General features: G+C 46.5%; 2 protein-coding genes across 2 annotated transcripts in view; one reads left to right on the top strand and one right to left on the bottom strand.

Moving 5' to 3' along the window:
• On the top strand, positions 384 to 16,530 carry LOC102190927 (paired immunoglobulin-like type 2 receptor alpha). Its single transcript, XM_018040730.1, has 7 exons — positions 384 to 581; positions 892 to 1,281; positions 10,334 to 10,531; positions 13,272 to 13,302; positions 14,286 to 14,335; positions 14,563 to 14,594; positions 14,768 to 16,530. Exons 1-7 carry the CDS (start codon positions 527 to 529, stop codon positions 14,909 to 14,911), a joined length of 900 nt encoding a protein of 299 aa, XP_017896219.1. The 5' UTR covers positions 384 to 526; the 3' UTR covers positions 14,912 to 16,530.
• Positions 15,677 to 19,758, bottom strand: part of ZCWPW1 (zinc finger CW-type and PWWP domain containing 1) — a 23,587-nt gene continuing 19,505 nt past the window's right edge. Inside the window, exons 12-17 of the mRNA XM_005697829.3 lie at positions 19,389 to 19,472; positions 18,717 to 18,783; positions 18,206 to 18,306; positions 17,321 to 17,381; positions 16,720 to 16,875; positions 15,677 to 16,148 (exon numbers count right to left, since the gene is read on the bottom strand). Of these exons, the coding sequence (XP_005697886.1) occupies positions 15,844 to 16,148; positions 16,720 to 16,875; positions 17,321 to 17,381; positions 18,206 to 18,306; positions 18,717 to 18,783; positions 19,389 to 19,472 (774 nt within the window). The 3' untranslated portion in view covers positions 15,677 to 15,843. The remainder of the gene's footprint in view (positions 16,149 to 16,719; positions 16,876 to 17,320; positions 17,382 to 18,205; positions 18,307 to 18,716; positions 18,784 to 19,388; positions 19,473 to 19,758) is intronic.

The raw sequence follows: 19,758 nt of genomic DNA, 5'->3' as shown, positions 1-19,758 counted from the left end.
CTTGACCACCAGCGCCTCCCCCCTGCTCCTACCCGAGGGGCTGAAGCTGGGCAGGGACTCGGTCCCCACTTGTCCCTGAAGGAGCCTCAGCTGGTCCTGCTGCCGCCCCTTCCCCTGGGAGGAGAGAGGCACTCAGAAGCAGAGACAAGGAGAGACACAGAGACCGACTGCCAGGGAGCTGTGAGGAGGGCAGGCAGGAGCTGAGGGGGAGGAGGCCCAGCGGGCGCAGGTCAGGACCAGCCCCTCAGCGTGAAGACGGGGGCGGGGAGCCCCAGATCATGGCTCCCTGTGCACTGACCACAGGGAGGCCCTTTTGCAATAAAGGAAAAGAAGAAGCCAGGTTGATAAAGGAAGTGCCCGTCACTGTCGGGGTGGGCGGGTTTGGGGAAGGCCCCCACCCTCCTCCGTCCTCTGAAGGAGCCTGGTCCTCACTCCTGGTGCTGAGACTCCCCCAGGGGCCCCCCAAGGCCTCCCGTCTGGCCTTGAGGGCTCTGCCTGTCTTTTCACCCGGGAGGAGGGCAAGGCCATGGGGCTACGCCTGCTGCTGCCCCTGCTGCTGCTGCTGGCGTCTCTGTGGGCTGGTGAGTGGCCGGAACTGTCCTGCTCTGCCAGGGACCCCAGGGAGGGGCTGTGGCTGGGTATGTGTAGAAGGGTCCCCTGGGGTAGCCGGCCTGGCTTCCCACCCCCAACAAACAAAGGGCGGCTCCCACAGTGCTGGGTCCCCAACCCTTCACCCTCCTGCCTGCCCCAAGCCTGGAGAGGGGATCACACAGGCCAGAGGGCCAGTCCTACCCCGTCACATGTGCCCCTGCAGGTGAGGGTGCCCAGTGGTCTGGGGTCACCTTCTGTGTCTCTCCTCGTGGCTTCAGAGTCTCTCCCTCCCTCCTCTAGGTCACTGGGCACAAAGAAATCTACAGCCTTCCCATGAGATGAAGCAACCAACGGATCTCTCAGCCCCCGAGGGTGGCTCCATCCTCATCCCCTTCTCCTTCTCTCACCTCTGGGAATTAGCCAAGATTCCCAACATGAAAATATCCTGGAGATGGAAACACTTCCATGGGGAATTCATCTACAACACGACCCCTAAGTTCATCCATAATAATTTTAAGAACCGGCTCTCCCTGACCTGGACAGAGCCTGAGAAGAACGGCTCCCTCCGGATCTCAAACCTGCGGAGGGAGGACCAGTCTGTGTACTTCTGCCGGGTGCAGTTGGTCACACTGAGACACGGCAAGCAGATGTGGCAGTCCATCGAGGGGACCAAACTCACCATCACCCCCCGTGAGTCCAGCTGTCCTGCCTGAGGCTCTTGGAAGCCACTGATGCCTTGGGCCCCAGGCCTGACTCAGGCACTCTCTTCCTGACTCTGCTTTCTCAAACTCTTCTCCCTGCCCACCTCCCCAGGGCTCTGCCAACTTTACCCTTTTCACCTTAATCTTCCCCAACCCAGGACCACCTCCCTTGCCCATCCCCCTCTCTGCCCTCCAGATTCAGCCCCTCCCCCACCCCAGGCCCCCACACCCTTTGTGCCCCTAGCTGTCCTCCCTTCTGCTCCAAGCTGGCCTCCACCTGGCCCCCTGCCCTCGCCCCACGTCCTCCAGGTGACTTGACATCCTCGGGGTGTGGCTCCTCCCCTTTGTCCTCAGTCCTCTGTGGAGCCCCAGCTGCCCCATGTCTGTCCCCCAACAGCCATGAGCTCAGCCCACACACACAGCAGGTGCCGAGGGGCCCCGTGTCCCCATCACCTGTTTTCCCATCTCCCCTTCCTTCTCTGCTCTGAACCCCAGGACATCAGTTCAATCATCCTTTCCTCGGTCCATCTCTCCTCGCTTTCCATCTCCTTTTCCCTCCTTGCATCCCCTTTACCTCCTTCCCTCTCTCCCCACCAGCATCCCCCCATGTGGTTCCAGTCACCCTGTCCCCGAGTCCACCCTGACCGTGCCCCTCTGTCCTGGTCATGATGAGGCAGCAGGCCCAGCAGCTCCCCTGACTGTGCCCTGCATCCTAGGGGGGCACCTTGGCAGCATCACCCCAGCTGACCTTCCCCACGACCCCCAGTACAGCGGTCCTGTCGCTGTCCTCCGGTCACAGGAAGGGGAACCGAGGCTCGCACAGCAAACACCTGCCCCAAGTCACTCCTGCTGGGGTGGGGTTTGACCCCAGTTTAGCCCCAGAGCCTCCCTTCTTAACCATGAGCTGCTTGGACTCACCTACTGACTTGTCATCTTGTCTTGACTATTTTTAACCTAATAATGGATGTGTAGCATCTGTCACTCAGTGGGGCTTCGGAACTTGAACAGTGTATCTGACTCCACGGTAGGGAGGAGGGGTTCTCTTCTAGGCACAGGCAATAACGAAGTGTGTCACCAGTAGATAATTTTTTGAAAACTGAAAATTGATTAAGTTTGTTTGCTTTTTGCAATCACTTGTGCTGGTGATTCTAAGCAGTATGTGACTCAATCTGAATTAAGCAAGATAGCTTTGGATTAATATTTCCTGCACCTCCTCCAAATTCCCTTAAATGGCCTTTTTTGAGGGACTTTGGTCTCCTTAAATCCCTCTTCTTCCTTTCTTAATTCTTCCTTCTTTTTCTCCTTTCTCTGTTTCAGCCACATTTCCTATGAGTTTTTTCATCAGTAAATTAATTTTGTCAGTTAATTCAATCAACTGGATGGTCATGCTCATTTTTACAGGGAATAGAGATGTTTTTAATCCAAGTGAAGTACCACCTTGCAAAAACATCACACCAGAGGAATATCTGTAGCAAACATAACTCATAAGTTTGAGATTGGCTTATTTTTTTTTACAAATAGTAATTTTATTTACGTAGCCAAATCTAATTATATTCTCACTTTTAGTTTTTCTTTTATTTCTAAATCCAAAACCCCACATCTCACTAGAGGTAAAAAATAGTTTTCCTAATTTTGGTAAGATTTGATTACTTTTCATAAAAAGTGAAAGAGAAAGTCGCTCAGTCGTCTCCAACTCTTTGCGACCCCATAGACTATGGAGTCCATGGAATTCTCCAGGCCAGAACTGGAGTGGGTTGACTTTCCCTTCTCCAGGGGGTCTACCCAAACCAGGGATCAAACCCAGGTGTCCCACATTGCAGGCAGACTCTTTACCAGCTGAACCACAAGGGAAGCCCAAGAAAACTGGAGTCGGTAGCCTATCCCTTCTCCAGGGGATCTTCCCAACCCAGGAATCGAACCGGTGTCTCCTATATTGCAGGCGGATTCTTTACCAACTGAGCTATCAGGGAATCCCTTTTCATAATAAAGCGCTTCAATATAGTGAGAATTTATCTTGGTAAATGGTGTGAGATAAAGAACTAAGTTGATCCTTATACCAAGAAACAAATCAATTGTCCTCACTTTGTTATTGAACCAGTTCAATTCAATCAGTTGCTCAGTTGTGTCCGACTTTTTGCGACCCCATGGACTGCAGCACACCAGGCCTCCCTGTCCATCACCAACTCCCAAAGTTTGTTCAAACTCATGTCCGTTGAGGTGGTGATGCCATCCAACTATCTCATCCTCTGTCGTCCCCTTCTCCTCCTGCCCCCAATCCCTCCCAGCATCAGGGTCTTTTCTAAGGAGTCAGTTCTTCACATCAGGTGGCCAGAGTATTGGAGTTTCAGCTTCAGCATCAGCCCTTCCAATGAATATTCAGGACTGATTTCCTTTAGGAGTGACTGGTTTGGTCTCCTTGCAGTCCAAGGGACTTTCAAGAGTCTTCTCCAACACCACAGTTCAAAAGCGTCAGTTCTTCGGTGCTCAGTTTTATTTCTTATTCTTGAATATTTCCCCCTTTTTCCATTGATTAATAGGCTTTAGCTTTTAAGTTCTTTTGTAAAGTAGCATCCATTTCTGGTCTGTCTATTCTGTTTCACTAGTCTGTGTTTTCTTGTTTTTAGATATTCATTTACTTGGCTGTGCTGGGTCTTGTTGCGGCATGCAGGATCTTCGTTGTGTGTGGGAGGCAGATGTGGCATGCAGAGTCTAGTTCCCAGGCCAGGGGTGGAACCTGGGCCCCCTGCACTGGGAGCGCAGAGTCCTAGCCATTGGACCACCAAGGAAGTCCCTATATTTTGTTATATTAGCCCCACACTGTTTAGTTATTATAACTTTATCATGTTTCAATGGCTGTTAAGACTTTTCCCATCACAATCACATTCCTTCTTCCTCAAGAACTTCATTAGTGTTGCCTGCCTATTCTTCCACACAAATGTTAGAATAAGTTTGCCAAGTTTCTAGAAAAACATTCCTGCTGGTTTTTAAAATCAGAATTGCATTAAATCTATAAAGTAACTGACAGAAATTGAAATCAGTATAATGCACAATCTTTTTGCTGAGGAACAGGTCCTATTTTATATCCCTAAGTTAACCTTTGTAGTGTTCTTCCAAAGATCATGTGTCTCATAAGACTTTTTATATTCTTTATTTTTATTAAGTAATGCATAAATTCTGGCCAAGATGCTAGGTTATATGCATATGTTTACTTCCACTCCCTCCAAAAATCTACTAAAATGACAGCAAATGGAATTTTTTTAAGACAAAAACCCAGAGGGACAAAAACATTTGCAAGTTAGGTGGACAAAAACAAAATTTTGGAAGTGGGAAATAGACCGGAGGAATTAAACCCTAAGTCAACAGTGGAGACATCCAGAAGGAAGGCAATTTATACTGCAAAACCCCTTAAAGGGTCAGGAATAGCAACTCCTAGTACCCATGAAACTGGGCGTGGAAGGGGACCTGGAAACTAGAGGACTAACTGAAGTGTATTTAGGAAGCAGAGACACCTCCGCACCCTCACACCTCACCCCAGCAAAAGACTAGATATATGCGTTCTAGAAACAATAATCCACAGGGAGTCTTGGGGGTACCCTGGAGCACACCTGAGGACAAGGGTTCAGTTCTTAAATTTGGAGATTTGGTGAACTGATGAGACCTGAAATACCTTGACCCTTGCAGAGGCCTCCCAGGACGCAGGCAGCCAGGCTGGTACTCCCACACCACGCAGCCACTAAGGGCAGACAATCAGGAGACCCTTCTCCGGAATAGCTGTCTGATGGGCCTGAAAAGATCTAGAGATCTAACACATCACTCTACTCACGTAGAGTGAGTCATACTGTCCTACTCACTGTAAAGTGATCTGACATGCACTTTCTGCTATAACACACTCACATCTTCGTGCATGTTGGGAGCCAAGGGGACAGGGTGGCTGGGGTCTTGGCCTTGTACCAAATCCCCTGCAGTGAGGACTGTACCCGCACCTCAGCTGTGCCCAGGATGCCTGAGGTAGAGAGTCTGTTTTTAAAAGCTTTGAACTAAACATTTAAGAAATGCTTGTCCCATGAGATGTAGAGAGCAGAACAATCAAGGGAGAAGGGAACCTGGAAGAATCCAAAACAATGAAAGGAGACTGAAATTTTCAAAGAACTATCATCCTCGTAAAGCTAAAGAATTTCATGTATATGACACAATAGAATGCTTTGTAAAGGAGCTTTCAAAACAAAAAAAGAGATCTTAGAAATTAGAAATATACTAGCAAAGATGGAAAACTCAATATATGATTGAAAGATGAAGTTCATGGACATATCTTAAAAGGTGGGAGAAAACTGAAAGATTTGGATATTGTAGTTCAAGAAAACTCAAAGATTTGGATATTGTTGTAGTGGTTTGAACAGTGGCCCCCAAACAAGTGAATAATATCTTATATGGCTGCAGATGTGATTCAGTTGAGGAATTTGAGATGAGGAGGTTATCTGGGATTATCTGGGTGGACTCTAGATGCTAATAAGAGGGGGGCAGTGGGAGACTGGACACAGATGGAAGGGCAGGCAATGTGACCACAGACACAGAGACTGGGGTGAAGCAGCCATTAGAAGCCAAAGAAGCAAGGAACAGACTCCCCCCCACCACAGAGCCTCCTGAGTGATGCAGCCTGGCTGACACCTTGATTTCTGCCATCTGGCCTCCAGAACTGTGAGCAAGTAAACTTCTATTGTTTAGAGTCACCCAGTTTGCAGCAATTTGTCACAGCAGCCTTAGAAATATAATATAGGAATTATAAGGAAGGATAAGACAAATTGAGAATTGGTCCAAGAGTTCCAATCTCTGAACAACAGTTTTATTTATTTATTTATTTATTTTTTATTTTTACTTTATTTTACTTTACAATACTGTATTGGTTTTGCCATACATTGACATGAATCTCCCACGGGTGTACATGATTGAACAACAGTTTTAAAAACAGAGAAAAAAGAAGGCCATGGGGAAGAAAATATCAACAAAACTACTATAGAAATTTTCCAGAATGAAAGAACCCAGCAACATGAGTCAAAATAAGAAGACCAACCCTGGGGTACTGCAACATACAAATTTCAAAACACCAAGGGTAAGTTCAGTTCAGTCGCTCAGTCGTGTCCGATTCTTTGCGACCCCATGGACTGCAGCGTGCCAGGCCTCCCTGTCCATCGCCAACTCCCAGAGTTTACTCAAACTCATGTCCACTGAGTCAGTGATGCCATCCATTTCATCCTCTGTCCTCCCCTTCTCCTCCCACCTTCAATCTTTCCCAGCATCAGGGTCTTTTCAAATGAATCAATTCTTCACATCAGGTGGCCAAAGTATTGGAGTTTCAGCTTCAGCATCAGTCCTTCCAATGAATATTCAGGACTGATTTCCTTTAGGATGGATTGGTTGGATCTCCTTGCAGTCCAAGGAACTCTTAAGAGTCTTCACCATAGTTTAAAAGTGCTCAGCTTTCTTTATAGTCCAACTCTCACATCCATACATGACCACTGGAAAAACCATAGCCTTGACTAGACGGACCTTTGTTGGCAATGGTTTTTGTGGTAATGTCTCTGCTTTTGAATATGCTATCTAGGTTGATCATAACTTTTCTTCCAAGGAGTAAGCGTCTTTTAATTTCATGGCTGCAATCACCATCTGCAGTCATTTTGGAGCCCCCAAAAATAAAGTCTGACACTGTTTCCACTGTTTCCCCATCTATTTCCTATGAAGTGATAGGACCGGATGCCATGATCTTCGTTTTCTGAATATTGAGCTTTAAGCCAACTTCTTCACTCTCCTTTTTCACTTTCATCAAGAGGCTCTTTAGTTCTTCTTCGCTCTCTGCCATAAGGGTGGTGTCATCTACATAGCTGATAAAGGGAGATCCAATACATTTCCAAGGAGGGAAGAAACTGGACACATAAAGAGAGTCAGGAATTAGAGTGGCTTGGCTGTCTCAATAGCAATAGAGGATACTGAAAGGCAATGGTTGAGTGTTGTGAATTTCCAAGGGAAATTTATTTTGTTTAATCCTTTAACAAATCAAATAGCAAATACTGAGTGCCTGCTACGTGTCAGGTCCTAAGCTGGGCACTGAGGAAAGAGCAGTTAATACAGAACAAAACATAAATGTCCTTAACAATGGAACTTACCCTTGAGTGTAGAACTTACACTGGAGTGTAACAACTTACACTTGAGTGTAGAAAGAATATCACACACAAAAACAAACAAATTCATTCTGTGTGTCAGGTGGTGGTGAAAGAGAAAAGCAGGAAAATGAAGCAGAATCAGTGGCTAGAGGTGCTAGGGCGCTGCTTTATTCAGATGGAACAGGAAGGCTGCTGGGACATAAGTCAGAGTCCTGGTAGGAGGCAGCTGCTCCAACAGGGTAACTGAGAGTTTTGATGGGGGGCTCAGGGTGTGGAAACCAGTCAGGGACAGTGAGACCCCTGGGACCAGCCACAGGCCTAAGAAGCAGGGGAGGAAGTAGGTTCTGGGACCTAGAAAGGAGCTGTAACCTCTGGGGAGAGAGAGAGTTTGGTGTCCATTTGACTGGCTGAGGGACGGCCAGACAGTTGCTGAGACATTATTTCTGAGTGTCTCTGTGAAAGTGTAGAGAGATTATCCCAGTGTGGAGAAAGGAAGTCCCAGGGTTCAGTCCCAGGACCTCCTCTCTGTATACTCACTTCCCAGATAAGCCTGTGATTTAGAAATGTGAGGTTAATGCCAGAAACAGCAAGAGGTGCTAAAAACAGTTCCATCTGGGGAGTGGGAAAGGAGTGAGGAGAGGGTGCTGTTATTATAACCTGTGGGGAGTTTGATTCTTTAAATTTTGTGCCTATACAACTTATATAAATATAGATGTTACATTTGAAAAATAAAAGTACTGGAAATACATACTTGCACATAGTTTTTAAAACAGTCAAACAGCACAGAAGGGAATCACATGAAAAACACATTCCTCTCCTCTTTATCTCTCAGCTACTTCCCCTTTCTGCAGAAATGCTCTCTCCACAGATAAGAGACACAGATACAGATATACAGAGATGGAACATAAGAGGCTCAAGCTGCACACTCTCCCGATCTTCAGCTTGCTGTGTTTACTTCATGGACCTCAAGTATCTTTCCACTTCAGCACGTATTCTACGCCTTTCTTTTTAAATGACTGCATGGTCTCCCGCTGTAGCAATGGATTGTAGTTCACTTAATCAGCCTCATATTTAAAGACATTTAGGTTGCTACCAAATCACAAATAAAGCTGCAGAGAACACCTTCAAACACAGGCCTTTGAATACTTGTACCAGCACGTCCATAGGATAATTTCCTAGCATAGAAATCACTGAGTCTAAGGGCACACTCGGATATTTTACATTTTGATAGATATACCCAAACCTTTCCCAGAGGTTGTGTCAATACTAGGTATTTTCCCCTGACTCAGGTCAGTTTAAAACAAAGATAGCCTTTTATTCTTTTAGTCTACATTTCTAAAAGTTATGAATGAATATTAGCATCAGGATTATGTTATCACTTTATGAAATGAATTAGAATTGCACCGTTTTCCATATTTTTCTGTTCTAGAATCTTCTGAGAGTTATCTGTTCCTTTAATTTTCACAAGAATTTTTCCACTAAACCTTCTGAACTTGAAATCTTTATGAAAAATAGTTCTTTAATTAGTGTTCTAAATTTCTTCTTTGTCTAATCCATTAATGGTTACTATTTCTTAAATGCATTTTAAAAAATTATTATTTGTCTCAGAAAATAATCCATTTCAGAGGTTTTTAGAATTATCAACCTATAAATTGAGCACATACTCACTCATGATTTCAGTACTCTTTGTTGTTGTTCGATTTACAAGTCTTGTCTGTTTTCTTGTTTGTGGCTTTTTTTTTTTTCTCTAACCACTTTCTACATTTATGATTCTTTCTGCTGTCCTGTTTCCTAAAAACATTTATTCCTACATAGGTTTTCATTACTTTTAGTTTCCTTAGAGCTAGCTCCTCTCTGTTTGGTAACTTTTTTCTTTGGAAATTGACTATTTCATTCCTTTTAAAACTTTCATCCCATTTTAAATAATTATAGCATCTAATACTATGAATTTAACTTAGAATTTGGCTTTAGTCATATTCCAGGAGTTTTGAAAATATGCGTATATATTGCTGTTGTTTTTATTTTCTAAATAGCATGTCATTATATATATTTATTTGACTAAGAATTTAAATTTTTTGTCTCAGTTGAGAAATAGGATTCACACTTTATTAATTTCTACTAAGTGGACAGAGAATTCAGTCCACACAAGATTTTACTGAAGTTGGGTTTTTTGTATGTGGCTTACCATCATGCCCGTTTTTTTAATGGTGCCTTAAACGTCTACAAAGGTAGCATGTCTATAGTAAGTAAAGTTCAATATATATTCATTTAACAATAATATATTTCCAATAATACTAGGTGCTTTACAGATGTTTTCTCACTTGTTAAGACAATCATATAAAATGACAAACACTGTTTGAATCCACTTCTCTGAGGCACCAAGAGCAATCAAACACTTAGGGTCAGAAAGTAGAACAGTGAATGCCAGGGCCTGGGGGGAGGAGGGGTCAGTATTTAGCGGGGACAGAGTTTTAGTTTGGACAGATGAAGAAGTTCGGAAGATGGATGGTGATGATGGTTGCATGATAATGTGAATCGACTTGATGTCACTTAGATATGGTTAAAATGGTAAATTTGTGTTGCATATATTTTACCGCAATAAAAAAATTTGGTTTTGATCCTGTGATTTACTTCTCCCTATATGTAAGTAATGAAATGAGGTTCTGAGATCACAGCACTGATCAGTGGCAGAGTCAGGATTCAAACAGAGTGAAGATTTGGAGCTTCCAGAATCTCCCTTTGTCACTCCCCTCTCTGTGCGAGAGCTTCAGAGAGTTGCTCCCCACTCCCCACATTCCCCAAACTAGGGAACAAGATGTGACAGTCTTCACCCAGATACTTCCAGCCCTCCAGTGAATAATTTGCCTGTTTCTCCTGTCTTCCCAGGCAGCAAGACACCCACCCAGAACCCCACCACCAGGGCTGCCACCACTGCTGCTCGCCTTGGGGACTCACAGGGCGGAGAGAGCCCACTGTCTCGGCTCCGAAGTGCGGAAGCTATCGTTGGGTTGGCACTGGCCAGCGCTGCGCTCGTAACCACGATTGTGGGGCTGATTGTGTACCTTAGATGCAAGAGAAGCAAAAGTAAGTGATCCAGGACCCTCAACCTCTCCCCAAGATTCCCAGCTAAGTGTTTCTCAGAACCCTCCTGCATCAGAATACCCAGAGCTGCTCAGCAAAAATGCAAATTCCTTCTGGGCCTGAGGTCTGGGCTTGGGAATCTGCATTTTACCTCCTCAGGTGGTATTTGTGTGTCATCAAGTTTGGGACCCACTGCTCAAGACCAGTCCCTCTCTCCAAACCTGATAATTTTCTAATTCTTGTCTCCTGACTTAATCATTTCTCATCAGTCTCCCTTTCGGTTCCTGGGGAGGGAGGGCCTGCCCTGGGAAACAGAAGAGAGAGAAAGAAGGGACAGGAAGGTGGCTCCACTCAGCAAGTACTGGTTGGACACCGATTTTCCAGAGCCTGGCTTGTAACTGGAAATGCAAAACTAAATAAAGCGCAGGCCCTGCTCTCAAGGATCTGGAGGCCGAGAGGATGAGGGGAGCAGTTGCCTCAAGGGCTAACGGCCTCATGTGGAAAGAACTGTGGTAGGTTGGGAGGAAGGGAGGGTAATCAAGGAAGACGTTGAAGAGGAAGTGCAAAACTATCAAAGAATGAAGAAGAATAGCCAGGTGGTGAGGGTGGTATAGAGGTCACTGTCTTTCCAGGGGAAGGAAGGCATTCTAGGGACTGTAGGTAGCTCAGGGCTGTGGAAGAGCCAGATGAAAAAAGACGACCTTGGAAATCACATCCCAGAGCCTCTGACCCCAGAAACAATGTGAAGCAGAAGTGGCCACCTCAGCTTGGCCTTGCAGATACACAGTCTATGGTGGAGGGCCCAGGCTGGGGTCACTCTGAAATCGTTATTTTATTCTGCAGAGCAAAAACCATAGTGGTTGTGTCCTGAGACTAAGGACGAGGGTTTGAGATGAAGAAAAAACCGTGATGTAGTCACTGAGAAAATGCAATGGTATTTGATGATCAATTCAGATGAGAGGCCGTGAATCTGTATGAGCATCATTGTATTTGATTGTGGTCCTTTTCAGCAGTATTCAACTAAAACCTTTAGAAATTACTGATTAAAATCCATGTTCCCTGGTGGTCCAGTGGTTAGGACTCTGCGCTTTCACTGCCTAGGGCCTGGGTTCAATCCCTGATCGGGGGAGTAAGATCCTGTAAGTTGTGCCATGGCCAAAAAAAAAAGATAGTTGTGTTCAGCTGCTAGCATCAGAGAACAGAAATAACAGTGGGCAAATAACACAGAGGGGATTTTTTTCCCTCTCATCTAAAAGGATCTGGAGGCAGAAAGCAGAGGATACTAAGACACTGAGTCTACTCACTGTCCTGGATACTGACTTCTATCCTGAAGGTTGCTTTATGTGCAAGACAGCTGCTAGGATGCCAGATTTGTGAATCTAAACAGGAAGCAGGGCATAGGAGGAAAAGACAAAAAGACTATTCTCCAGCTGTCTGTCCTCCTTTTAAAGAGTCTTCCTAAAATTCCTGCAGCCATGAAATTAAGACGCTTACTCCTTGAGAGACTAGCTATGACCAACCTAGACAGCATATTAAAAAGCAGAGACATTGCTTTACCAACAAAGGTCCATCTAGTCAAAGCTATGGTTCTTCCAGTAGTCGTGTATGGATGTGAGAGTTGGACTATAAAGCTGAGCACCGAAGAACTGATGCTCTTGAACCTTGGTGTTGGAGAAGACTCTTGAGAGTCCCTTGGACTGCAAGGAGATCCATCCTAAAGGAAATCAGTCCTGAATATTCATTGGAAGGACTGATGCTGAAGCTGAAACTCCAATACTTTGGCCACCTGATGCAAAGAACTGACTCACTGGAAAAGGCCCTGATGCTGGGAAAAATTGAAGGTGGGAGGAGAAAGGGAGGACAGAGGATGAGATGGTTGGATGGCATCACCGACGTGATGGACATGAGTTTAAGTAGGGTCCAAGAGTTGGTGATGGACAGGGAAGCCTGGTGTGCTTCAGTCCATGGGGTTGCAAAGAGTCGGACATGACTGAGCAACTGAACTGAGCTGAAAAATCCTATCCACAACTTCCCCTTATATTAACATATCATCAGCTAGGTTTCACCATAGGTCCACATCTGCCTGTAGTGGGGGGCGTACCCTGACACTCCAAATAAAATCAACATTCTGTAACTGAATAAGAAGGGAATGGATATGGGGCAAACAAACAGCATCCTCTGCCCCAGGGCAGAGCCAGGATTGGAAACGTGTCAGCAAGTGTGGCAGAAGCACACGGGGCCCCAGGGGGTCCGGGAGCCCGTTAGAGGGCACAGGTGGAGAGGAGAGGGCTCAGCAGGCGGCTTGGGTAACCTGAGAGAGTGGATCATCAGCACAGGAGTGCAGCGAGGTCACGCACAGGTACCGAGGGATGATGACCGAAGAGAGCCGGAAGGAATTTTGAAATATAAAAATGATACCAGTGTTTACTATGTCAGAGTTCTTAGTCCCAGTGGGGGGGAAAAAAAAGTCCAGGATGTGACTGAGTGGGCCTGAGGTCACTAGAGTTGGGGGAGGTGGATAAGTCCAACCTGTTCAGAAGGTGACGGGGCTCTGGGTGCAGGAAGAGCTGCTCTCCTGACTGATGGTGAAGACAAGGCAGGACAGGTGCGGGCAGCCTCAGGGTGCCTGCAGGGTGGCGGCTCTGAGTCCCAGGCCCTTCCCAGGGAGGGGACCGGGCAGAGAGGCAGGGAGGAAACAGGCCTCCGTGGATGGCACAGTGACTCGCTGTTGGTCCTCCTGCAGGTGTGCAGACTGAAGCCAGGACCCCAGCCAGGTGAGCGCTTGTCCTCCAGTATGGGGGGGTGGGGGGCGGTGCTATTTTATGAGCAAGGAGTTTCCTCCGGAGCGCAGCACCAGGGAGCCTTTCACGGGCCTCCCCTCCTGGGCCTCCATCCACATCCTCCCAAGTCCCCACAGGCCAGGCTCTTCACTTCCTGAGGCTCCCGATCCTTAAACAGTCAGAGCCGTGGCCCAGCACTGTCTCTGACTCTCTCCCAGAACGTCTCCCTTTGTCTCTGGCACCCGCCTTTCCTCTTTCCATCCCCAGGTCTCAGCCTCTCCCTCTGTTCATCCAGGTTTGTCTCCCCCTTGAACACCGTCCTTCCAGAACACACCTGCCTGCTCCACGTTCTGTCCCCTTTCTTGCTCCTCATCCAGTCTGTCCTTTGCCCTGTGACACGGGGCCTCTGGCTGCTCCGCCCTGTCTCTCCTCAGAGCGGCTTCCCTCGCGGCCCCCAGCCTGGCTCCCTCTCCTCACCGCCCACCGCTTTCCTTTCTCATCCTCTCTGCCACATCCAGGCTTTTCCTTCTCACAGCCCCTCCCTCCTTTCTTGCCTTCCTGACTCTTGACAGTGTCCTCCCGGGACCCCTCCCCAGATGGCATTTCCTCAGGGACCAAGGCCTGAGCACCACCCAGGGGACCAGAGAGAAGCTCCCTGGTTCTCACGCTCCGGTTTGGACCCAGGCGCTGCCACAGAGGGCGGGCACCCCCTCCTGCTTCTCCTCCCTGCTCCCCTCAGTAAAGCCGCTTCTCTGCAAGAGTCCACCCCAGTCAGCTCTCAGGGACGGGGCTACACTGCAAACAGCCCCTCATCCCCGTCCAGACAGCCTCCGTCTGAGAGCCTCAAACCTCTGCCTTCATCTCCGAGTGTGACCGGGCAGGTCACAGAGCCTCCAGTGAGAGGAGCAGCCCGAGGCAGGTGGTAGCTCTTTTCTGCCCAGACTCTGACACATCACTGCCCTCCTGTTCCCGCTCAGGGAGTCCTTCAGAAACACGGAAGAGAATTACGAGAACACCGGGAATGAAGGTAAGTCCTGCTGCCACCGTCCCCACTCTCACCTGGGCCTTCCTTCTCCTCCCCACACCCCCACCCTACACAGGTGCCCTCAGCATCCTCCCCTCTCCCCTGCCTCACCCACCCTCCCCTGAGACCCTGGTCCTGACCTAGAGATGACCTCACTGCTGGAGCCCCTGCCCATTTCTCTACCCTGGCTGCCTGGTCACCTGATCCTGGCACATGTTGATTTTTTCTAGGACAACATGTAGACCCCAAGCCGGATACCAAGGTAAGCAGTGCAGATTAGGGCCTGAAAGGATGAGGAGGAAGTCTGGAGAAGCAGGGGGTGGAAGAATAGAGGGACTGTGGTGTAGTCAGGGCATCAGCTGTGGGACTGTGGCTCTGAGATGGGACTCTCCCTCTTCAACTGTCTCACCCCCTCCTCTTTCCCTTCTCCCCCAGGATGATGGTGGTGGCGGCGGAGGAGTCCTCTATGCCTCCCTCGCCCTCTCTAGGTTAAACTCACCAGCAGTGGCAGCGCCTCCCTTGGCCCCTCCCCATGGGCGCCCCCAGGAAGAGACCCTATACTCTGTCTTAAAGACCTAAGCAGTGGGACTGAGTGAGGACCTCCTTCAAGTCAGCTGTGCACAGGGATCTCAGTTCCCCACAATCACCCCGGCCACACACAGATCACTCAGAAACCGGCAGGTGCTGACGGCCACCAAGGACCCGAGAACCACAGAACCACCGCTCCAATTCCCTCTTCAACTTCCCAGCCTTTCACCACAGAAATAAAACTACCTGTACAATTTCCCTCAACACATCTAAGGAGAAAGCTGATGTCACCTTCAACTTCTGTCTTTCCAGAAGTTAAAAAAAATGAACCATGATAGCTAGCTCACACCCAGATCCGTCCCCTAGTACTTCTGTTCAGTGACTGCCTCAGGCCAGAGACAAATAAATCCCCAAACGCTGGTAATCAATCTGGAACCCAAGGTCTGTCCCCCTAATCTAGCCCTTCTACTTTCCTCAGGATAATAACTAGCATGTGTCGTGTTCATGCTTTACATGCATGGCCGCATTTCAGCATCATCAATCACCCTATATGGCACTGGATGCACCATCTGAGAGGGTAAGAACCAGAATGGCCACAGCGCTTTTCCCAAGGCCATGCTGCTAGTAAGTGGCTGAGGCAGGTTGTGAACCCAGACCTGCCCTCTCGATGTCCTTCTCCAGGACTCAGGCGTCATCGCCTTCCCAGATCCCTATACTGACAGGTCTCCCACCAGAAGGCACCATGTGCCCAGTGACATGGAGGAGAAGAGGAAGAAGCCAAAAGTGAGCAAGCAGTTAGAGACAAACCAAACCAAGGAAACCAGCAGCCTGGTTTATTAACATGAACTGCACAACTCTGACTTTAGCCAGGTCACCTCACAGCCAATGAACAACCCCAACACTTATCAGCTTCTTAAGGATCCTCCGAGAGGCTCTTCACCCGGGAAGGCGTGAGAGAGCAGGCAGGAGGCACAAGTCCACAGCTATTCCTCACAGAAGGCCACAGCGAGCTCCCCCGTGTCCACTCTGTGCTGCGGCTCCTCCCTCTGCTCCAGCTCTTCTCCAACATCTTCCATGAGCTGGTCCAGATCCAGGTCACTGGAGGCTCCATCGTCAGAAGGGACACTTCCAGCATCCTGGGGTTCAGGCCCTTCTTCCCCAGCAACACGACAGGCCCCACAAGGAGCTGGTGGGGTCAGGACTTCTGGCACTAGTCTAGCTTCTTTTTCTTCAGACAGGCTGCTTCCTGGGGCCTTGCTTTGGGGAGCTTTGAATTTTTTCTTAGGGTCTAAATGAAAAAGTGACAAAACTGAGAGTCTTATCGGGTCATCTGTCCTTAACCTTGTGTAAGTCCAACTCCTAAACCTTCTATTTCCAAAACAATCTCTGGGAAAAGATGACTTTTCTTTATAGAAAGAAAATGGGGTTTGGAATCAGAAAGACTTGGATCCATGGACCTCAAGAAAACTTTAAACCCTTTGAACCTCAGTCTCTTTATCTTTAAAACGGCAGATATCCAGTGATAGAGACACTGAAAGAACTTAAGGGAACGAGTATAGAAGTATCTATCCAGCCAGCCCACAAAAATATCAATAAATGTTACTTCTCACCTCCTTACCATTCTTGTATCCCTGTATGTCCCTGAATAAAATCAGATAATAACCATAAAATGTTTCTACAGTGTGTGTTGTGTTCTGCAATTTAGATGACACCCTTTTGGCTAAACTTTTGTGTGTTTTTTTGTTTTGTTTTGTTTTTTCCAAAGTAATGAAAAGCTGTGGAAGTTTTAAGGAACGATCAAAGGAGGAAAGCTGCAGATGTGAGCCTCACTCCCCACAGCCCCCAAGTCTGGGTCTTACCCGGCTGCTCAGGTCCTGAATTTCCATGCCCTTTTTTCCTTCCCATTATGGGCACAGGTGGAGGTGCAGGTTCATTTAACAGAGTTCTCTTTGTTGTTCTCCTTTTCAGGGTCCCATCTCGTTCATCTGCTCCGGCATCACTCCCAACCCCCAATCCTGAAGGACATTGGTTTATTTCTGAGTGACAGTGTGGTTAGGGTCCACAAACTCCAAGCATTTAGTCTCTGCCCTGGGTCTTCTGCTCATTTTCAATCTAGTGAGTCCTTCTGGTTCCTTTCTTTTCCCCTAAAGATTTCTTTTTTTTCTCCCTGGGTCGTCTTCTCTTTATAGTTCACCTCAAAACCTGCCTTCTCCATGAAGTCATCCTTCTTGGCTAAAAATTTAAAATATTCATTCCACCTTTAACCTAAGATTTTGTAATTCAACTCACAGAAGTGAGAAGCTACAGATTCCCTGACCATATTAGCATGAGTCTTGCCCATTTTCTAGCTTCTGGAGCCAAGAGGTCAGTAAGGCCCAGCCACCTGCAGACCCCTTGCACTTTCTGCTTCTGCCCTGCCTTAACAGGAACACATGTCTCGTTTCCAATTATCCTGCTTACCTCTTGCCTTGGGTTTTTTTGTTTGAATTTTGGCTGGCTTGGGATTAAGCAAAGTTGGATCCTGAGAAAAATAAAATATAAATGAAGTCATATAATTGTGATTTAATAGAGTAGGATGCTACAGAAATGATGGGTGTCCTTAAGTTCCAGATGCTAATTCTTCCCAGTTTCATCTACAGAACTGATCTAACTTCAGTCAAAATCCCAGCAAGTTATTGTGTACCAGTATATGATACCATAATGATGGATACATGTCACTACACATTTGTCCAAGTCCATAGAATATACCCCACCAGGAGGAAGTCCTAATGTAAACGATGGACTTTGCGTGATTATGTGTCAGTGTACTGAATAGGTTCATCAACTGCAAACAAATGTACCACTCTGGTGGACGCTGTTGCTAACAGGGGAGGCTATACATGCGTGGGGGCAGGAGGCACATGGAAACTCTCTGTACATTCTTCTCAATTCTCCTGTAAACCGAAGACTGCTTTTAAAAAGTCTTTAAAGATGAAAAATATCTACATTTCATATGCCTGAAAAGAGACTAAGGAAATAAAATAATGAATATCCTAAGTGTCCACACAGGGAAGAAAGTAAAGAGAGGCAACCTGCTAGTCTGTAAAATTGCTCCAGTAAGAACCAAAGAACTATAGTAGGAAATGAGATTATCATCAAAAAATAAGTTCCTAGAGATATGACGTATTAGAGAGAATAACTGAGGACAGAGGAGGCTCTTCTTCCCTGAAGAGTCCTAAGAGAGAAAACCAGCCCATCAGGGCTACCCTGATGTAGGGACAGGACAGTTCCTTAGAAAATACAAATCCATGCTAACCAGATGCCCTACAGCTATCTCCTCAAAGGAATCCCCAAGATCAATCTTACTGCTTTATCTTGTTCCTCCTCTTCATCCTCCTCCAACTCTGGCTCTTTCTCTTCTTTCTCCAAGCAGGAATCTAAGCTGCTAGTCCCAGAGAGCGATAAGTCTAAAACAGGAATAGGAAGGAAAGGCTAAATAATTTATCCAACAAAACAGGTGATGAGTTAGTGGAACTGATCCCAGAAAATCAATCTTCAAACTCTGTCTTTCATATCCAAGTCATATTTTCTCCATAAAATCTGATGTCAGATTATCATGGTTCTACCCTCTTCCAAGTCCTATCACTAGTCAACATGCACCCTCCCTCCCTACTCCCTTTTTTCTCCATTCCTCTCTCTACCCATGTGTCCATCCATCCATCCCAGACATTTGCTCAATGGCATTTATGTAAAGCCTCCTATTATAGAATCCGAACTAGGTTGATGGCACTGGATATAAAATAAAAGCTTCAGTAGCTGCCCTCATGAAGGAATCCCTTCCCTCCCTCTCTGGTCCTTAGCCTCCTATTTATCCTACCTTTTTCTTCCCCATTATTGTCAGGTCCACTGTATCGGCTCCAGAAACCAAACAAGTTAACCCGCTCCTGAGGGAACCAAGAAACAAAAGCATCATCCACTAGTCTCCCAGGGGCTAGTTTTGTCCCCTGTCTTCAAGGTTTCTAGTTATAGAGTTTGTATTCATATTCCACACCATTTTCACTTGAAACTTCACATTTAGGTTTATCTAAATTTTTGGAGAGCTTAACTACCATAGTATGTTATAACATTATACAATATTATTATAACTTCTTTTTACAGTTTGTTTATAATTCAGTTAATAACTGGGAAGAGGAAATTAACTGTCTATTATTCTCCACCCCCTACCCAAAGGCAGGATTTGAAGGTAAAAACTAACTCCACAGAATAAGGTACATACACCTGAGACTTGAAGTTAAACAGGGTGGTGGGATTCCCTCTACCACAAACTGTCTCTGTTTGGACAGAGAAAAAATTCCATTTGTCCAAGGGTAGGGAAAAGAATGGATGGTTTAAAGAGTCAAAGGAACTTGGCCTGGGAAGAAAAGACTAGTTCTAGAACTAAGACTGTGTAAGAGGGAAGGAGAGCCAATTTTCTACAGGAGGGACTGTATGACTTGTTTTGCATCCCAAGTCCCAAAGAGAAGGAGGGGTGTGATCTAAACTTTCCCACCTGAATACTGATCTGCTCTGCCTTTTGAGCCATCATCAGGGCTACCCCCAGTTTCTGGCTGCAGTCCTTATTCTTGCACTTTCTCTGAAATGAAAGATTAGAGTCAGTGATAAACATTAGGGAAGTGACTCCAACATACTGTTACTCACCAGACATTATCTTTACATTTATTTCTACTGGTATTGATATGATACTCCTATTCCTAATCTTTTGAGCTCAGAAACACAATCCTCCCTTGTACCCAAACAAACCTTTCATCAATTTCTAGCAGTATTTTCAACCAACATTTTGGCATCCTCTCAAAGTAAAGCCCATGGAAATTTGTAAAGGCAAAATTAAAGGAGTTCAGATGACTGTACTTTTAAGCTTC

Source organism: Capra hircus, chromosome 25 (genome assembly GCF_001704415.2).
Source record: "Capra hircus breed San Clemente chromosome 25, ASM170441v1, whole genome shotgun sequence".
Lineage (NCBI taxonomy): Eukaryota > Metazoa > Chordata > Mammalia > Artiodactyla > Bovidae > Capra > Capra hircus.
The sequence above is the reverse complement of the archived record's forward strand: the minus strand, read 5'-3'. Positions and strand labels throughout refer to the sequence as shown.

Excerpts from the sequence above, each read along its gene's own strand:
- LOC102190927 (XM_018040730.1), top strand. The coding sequence starts at position 527 with ATGGGGCTACGCCTGCTGCTGCCCCTGCTGCTGCTGCTGGCGTCTCTG. Across the intron at positions 1,282-10,333 it reads CAAACTCACCATCACCCCCC|GCAGCAAGACACCCACCCAG; the intron begins GTGAGTCCAGCT and ends CTGTCTTCCCAG. Across the intron at positions 10,532-13,271 it reads TAGATGCAAGAGAAGCAAAA|GTGTGCAGACTGAAGCCAGG; the intron begins GTAAGTGATCCA and ends GTCCTCCTGCAG.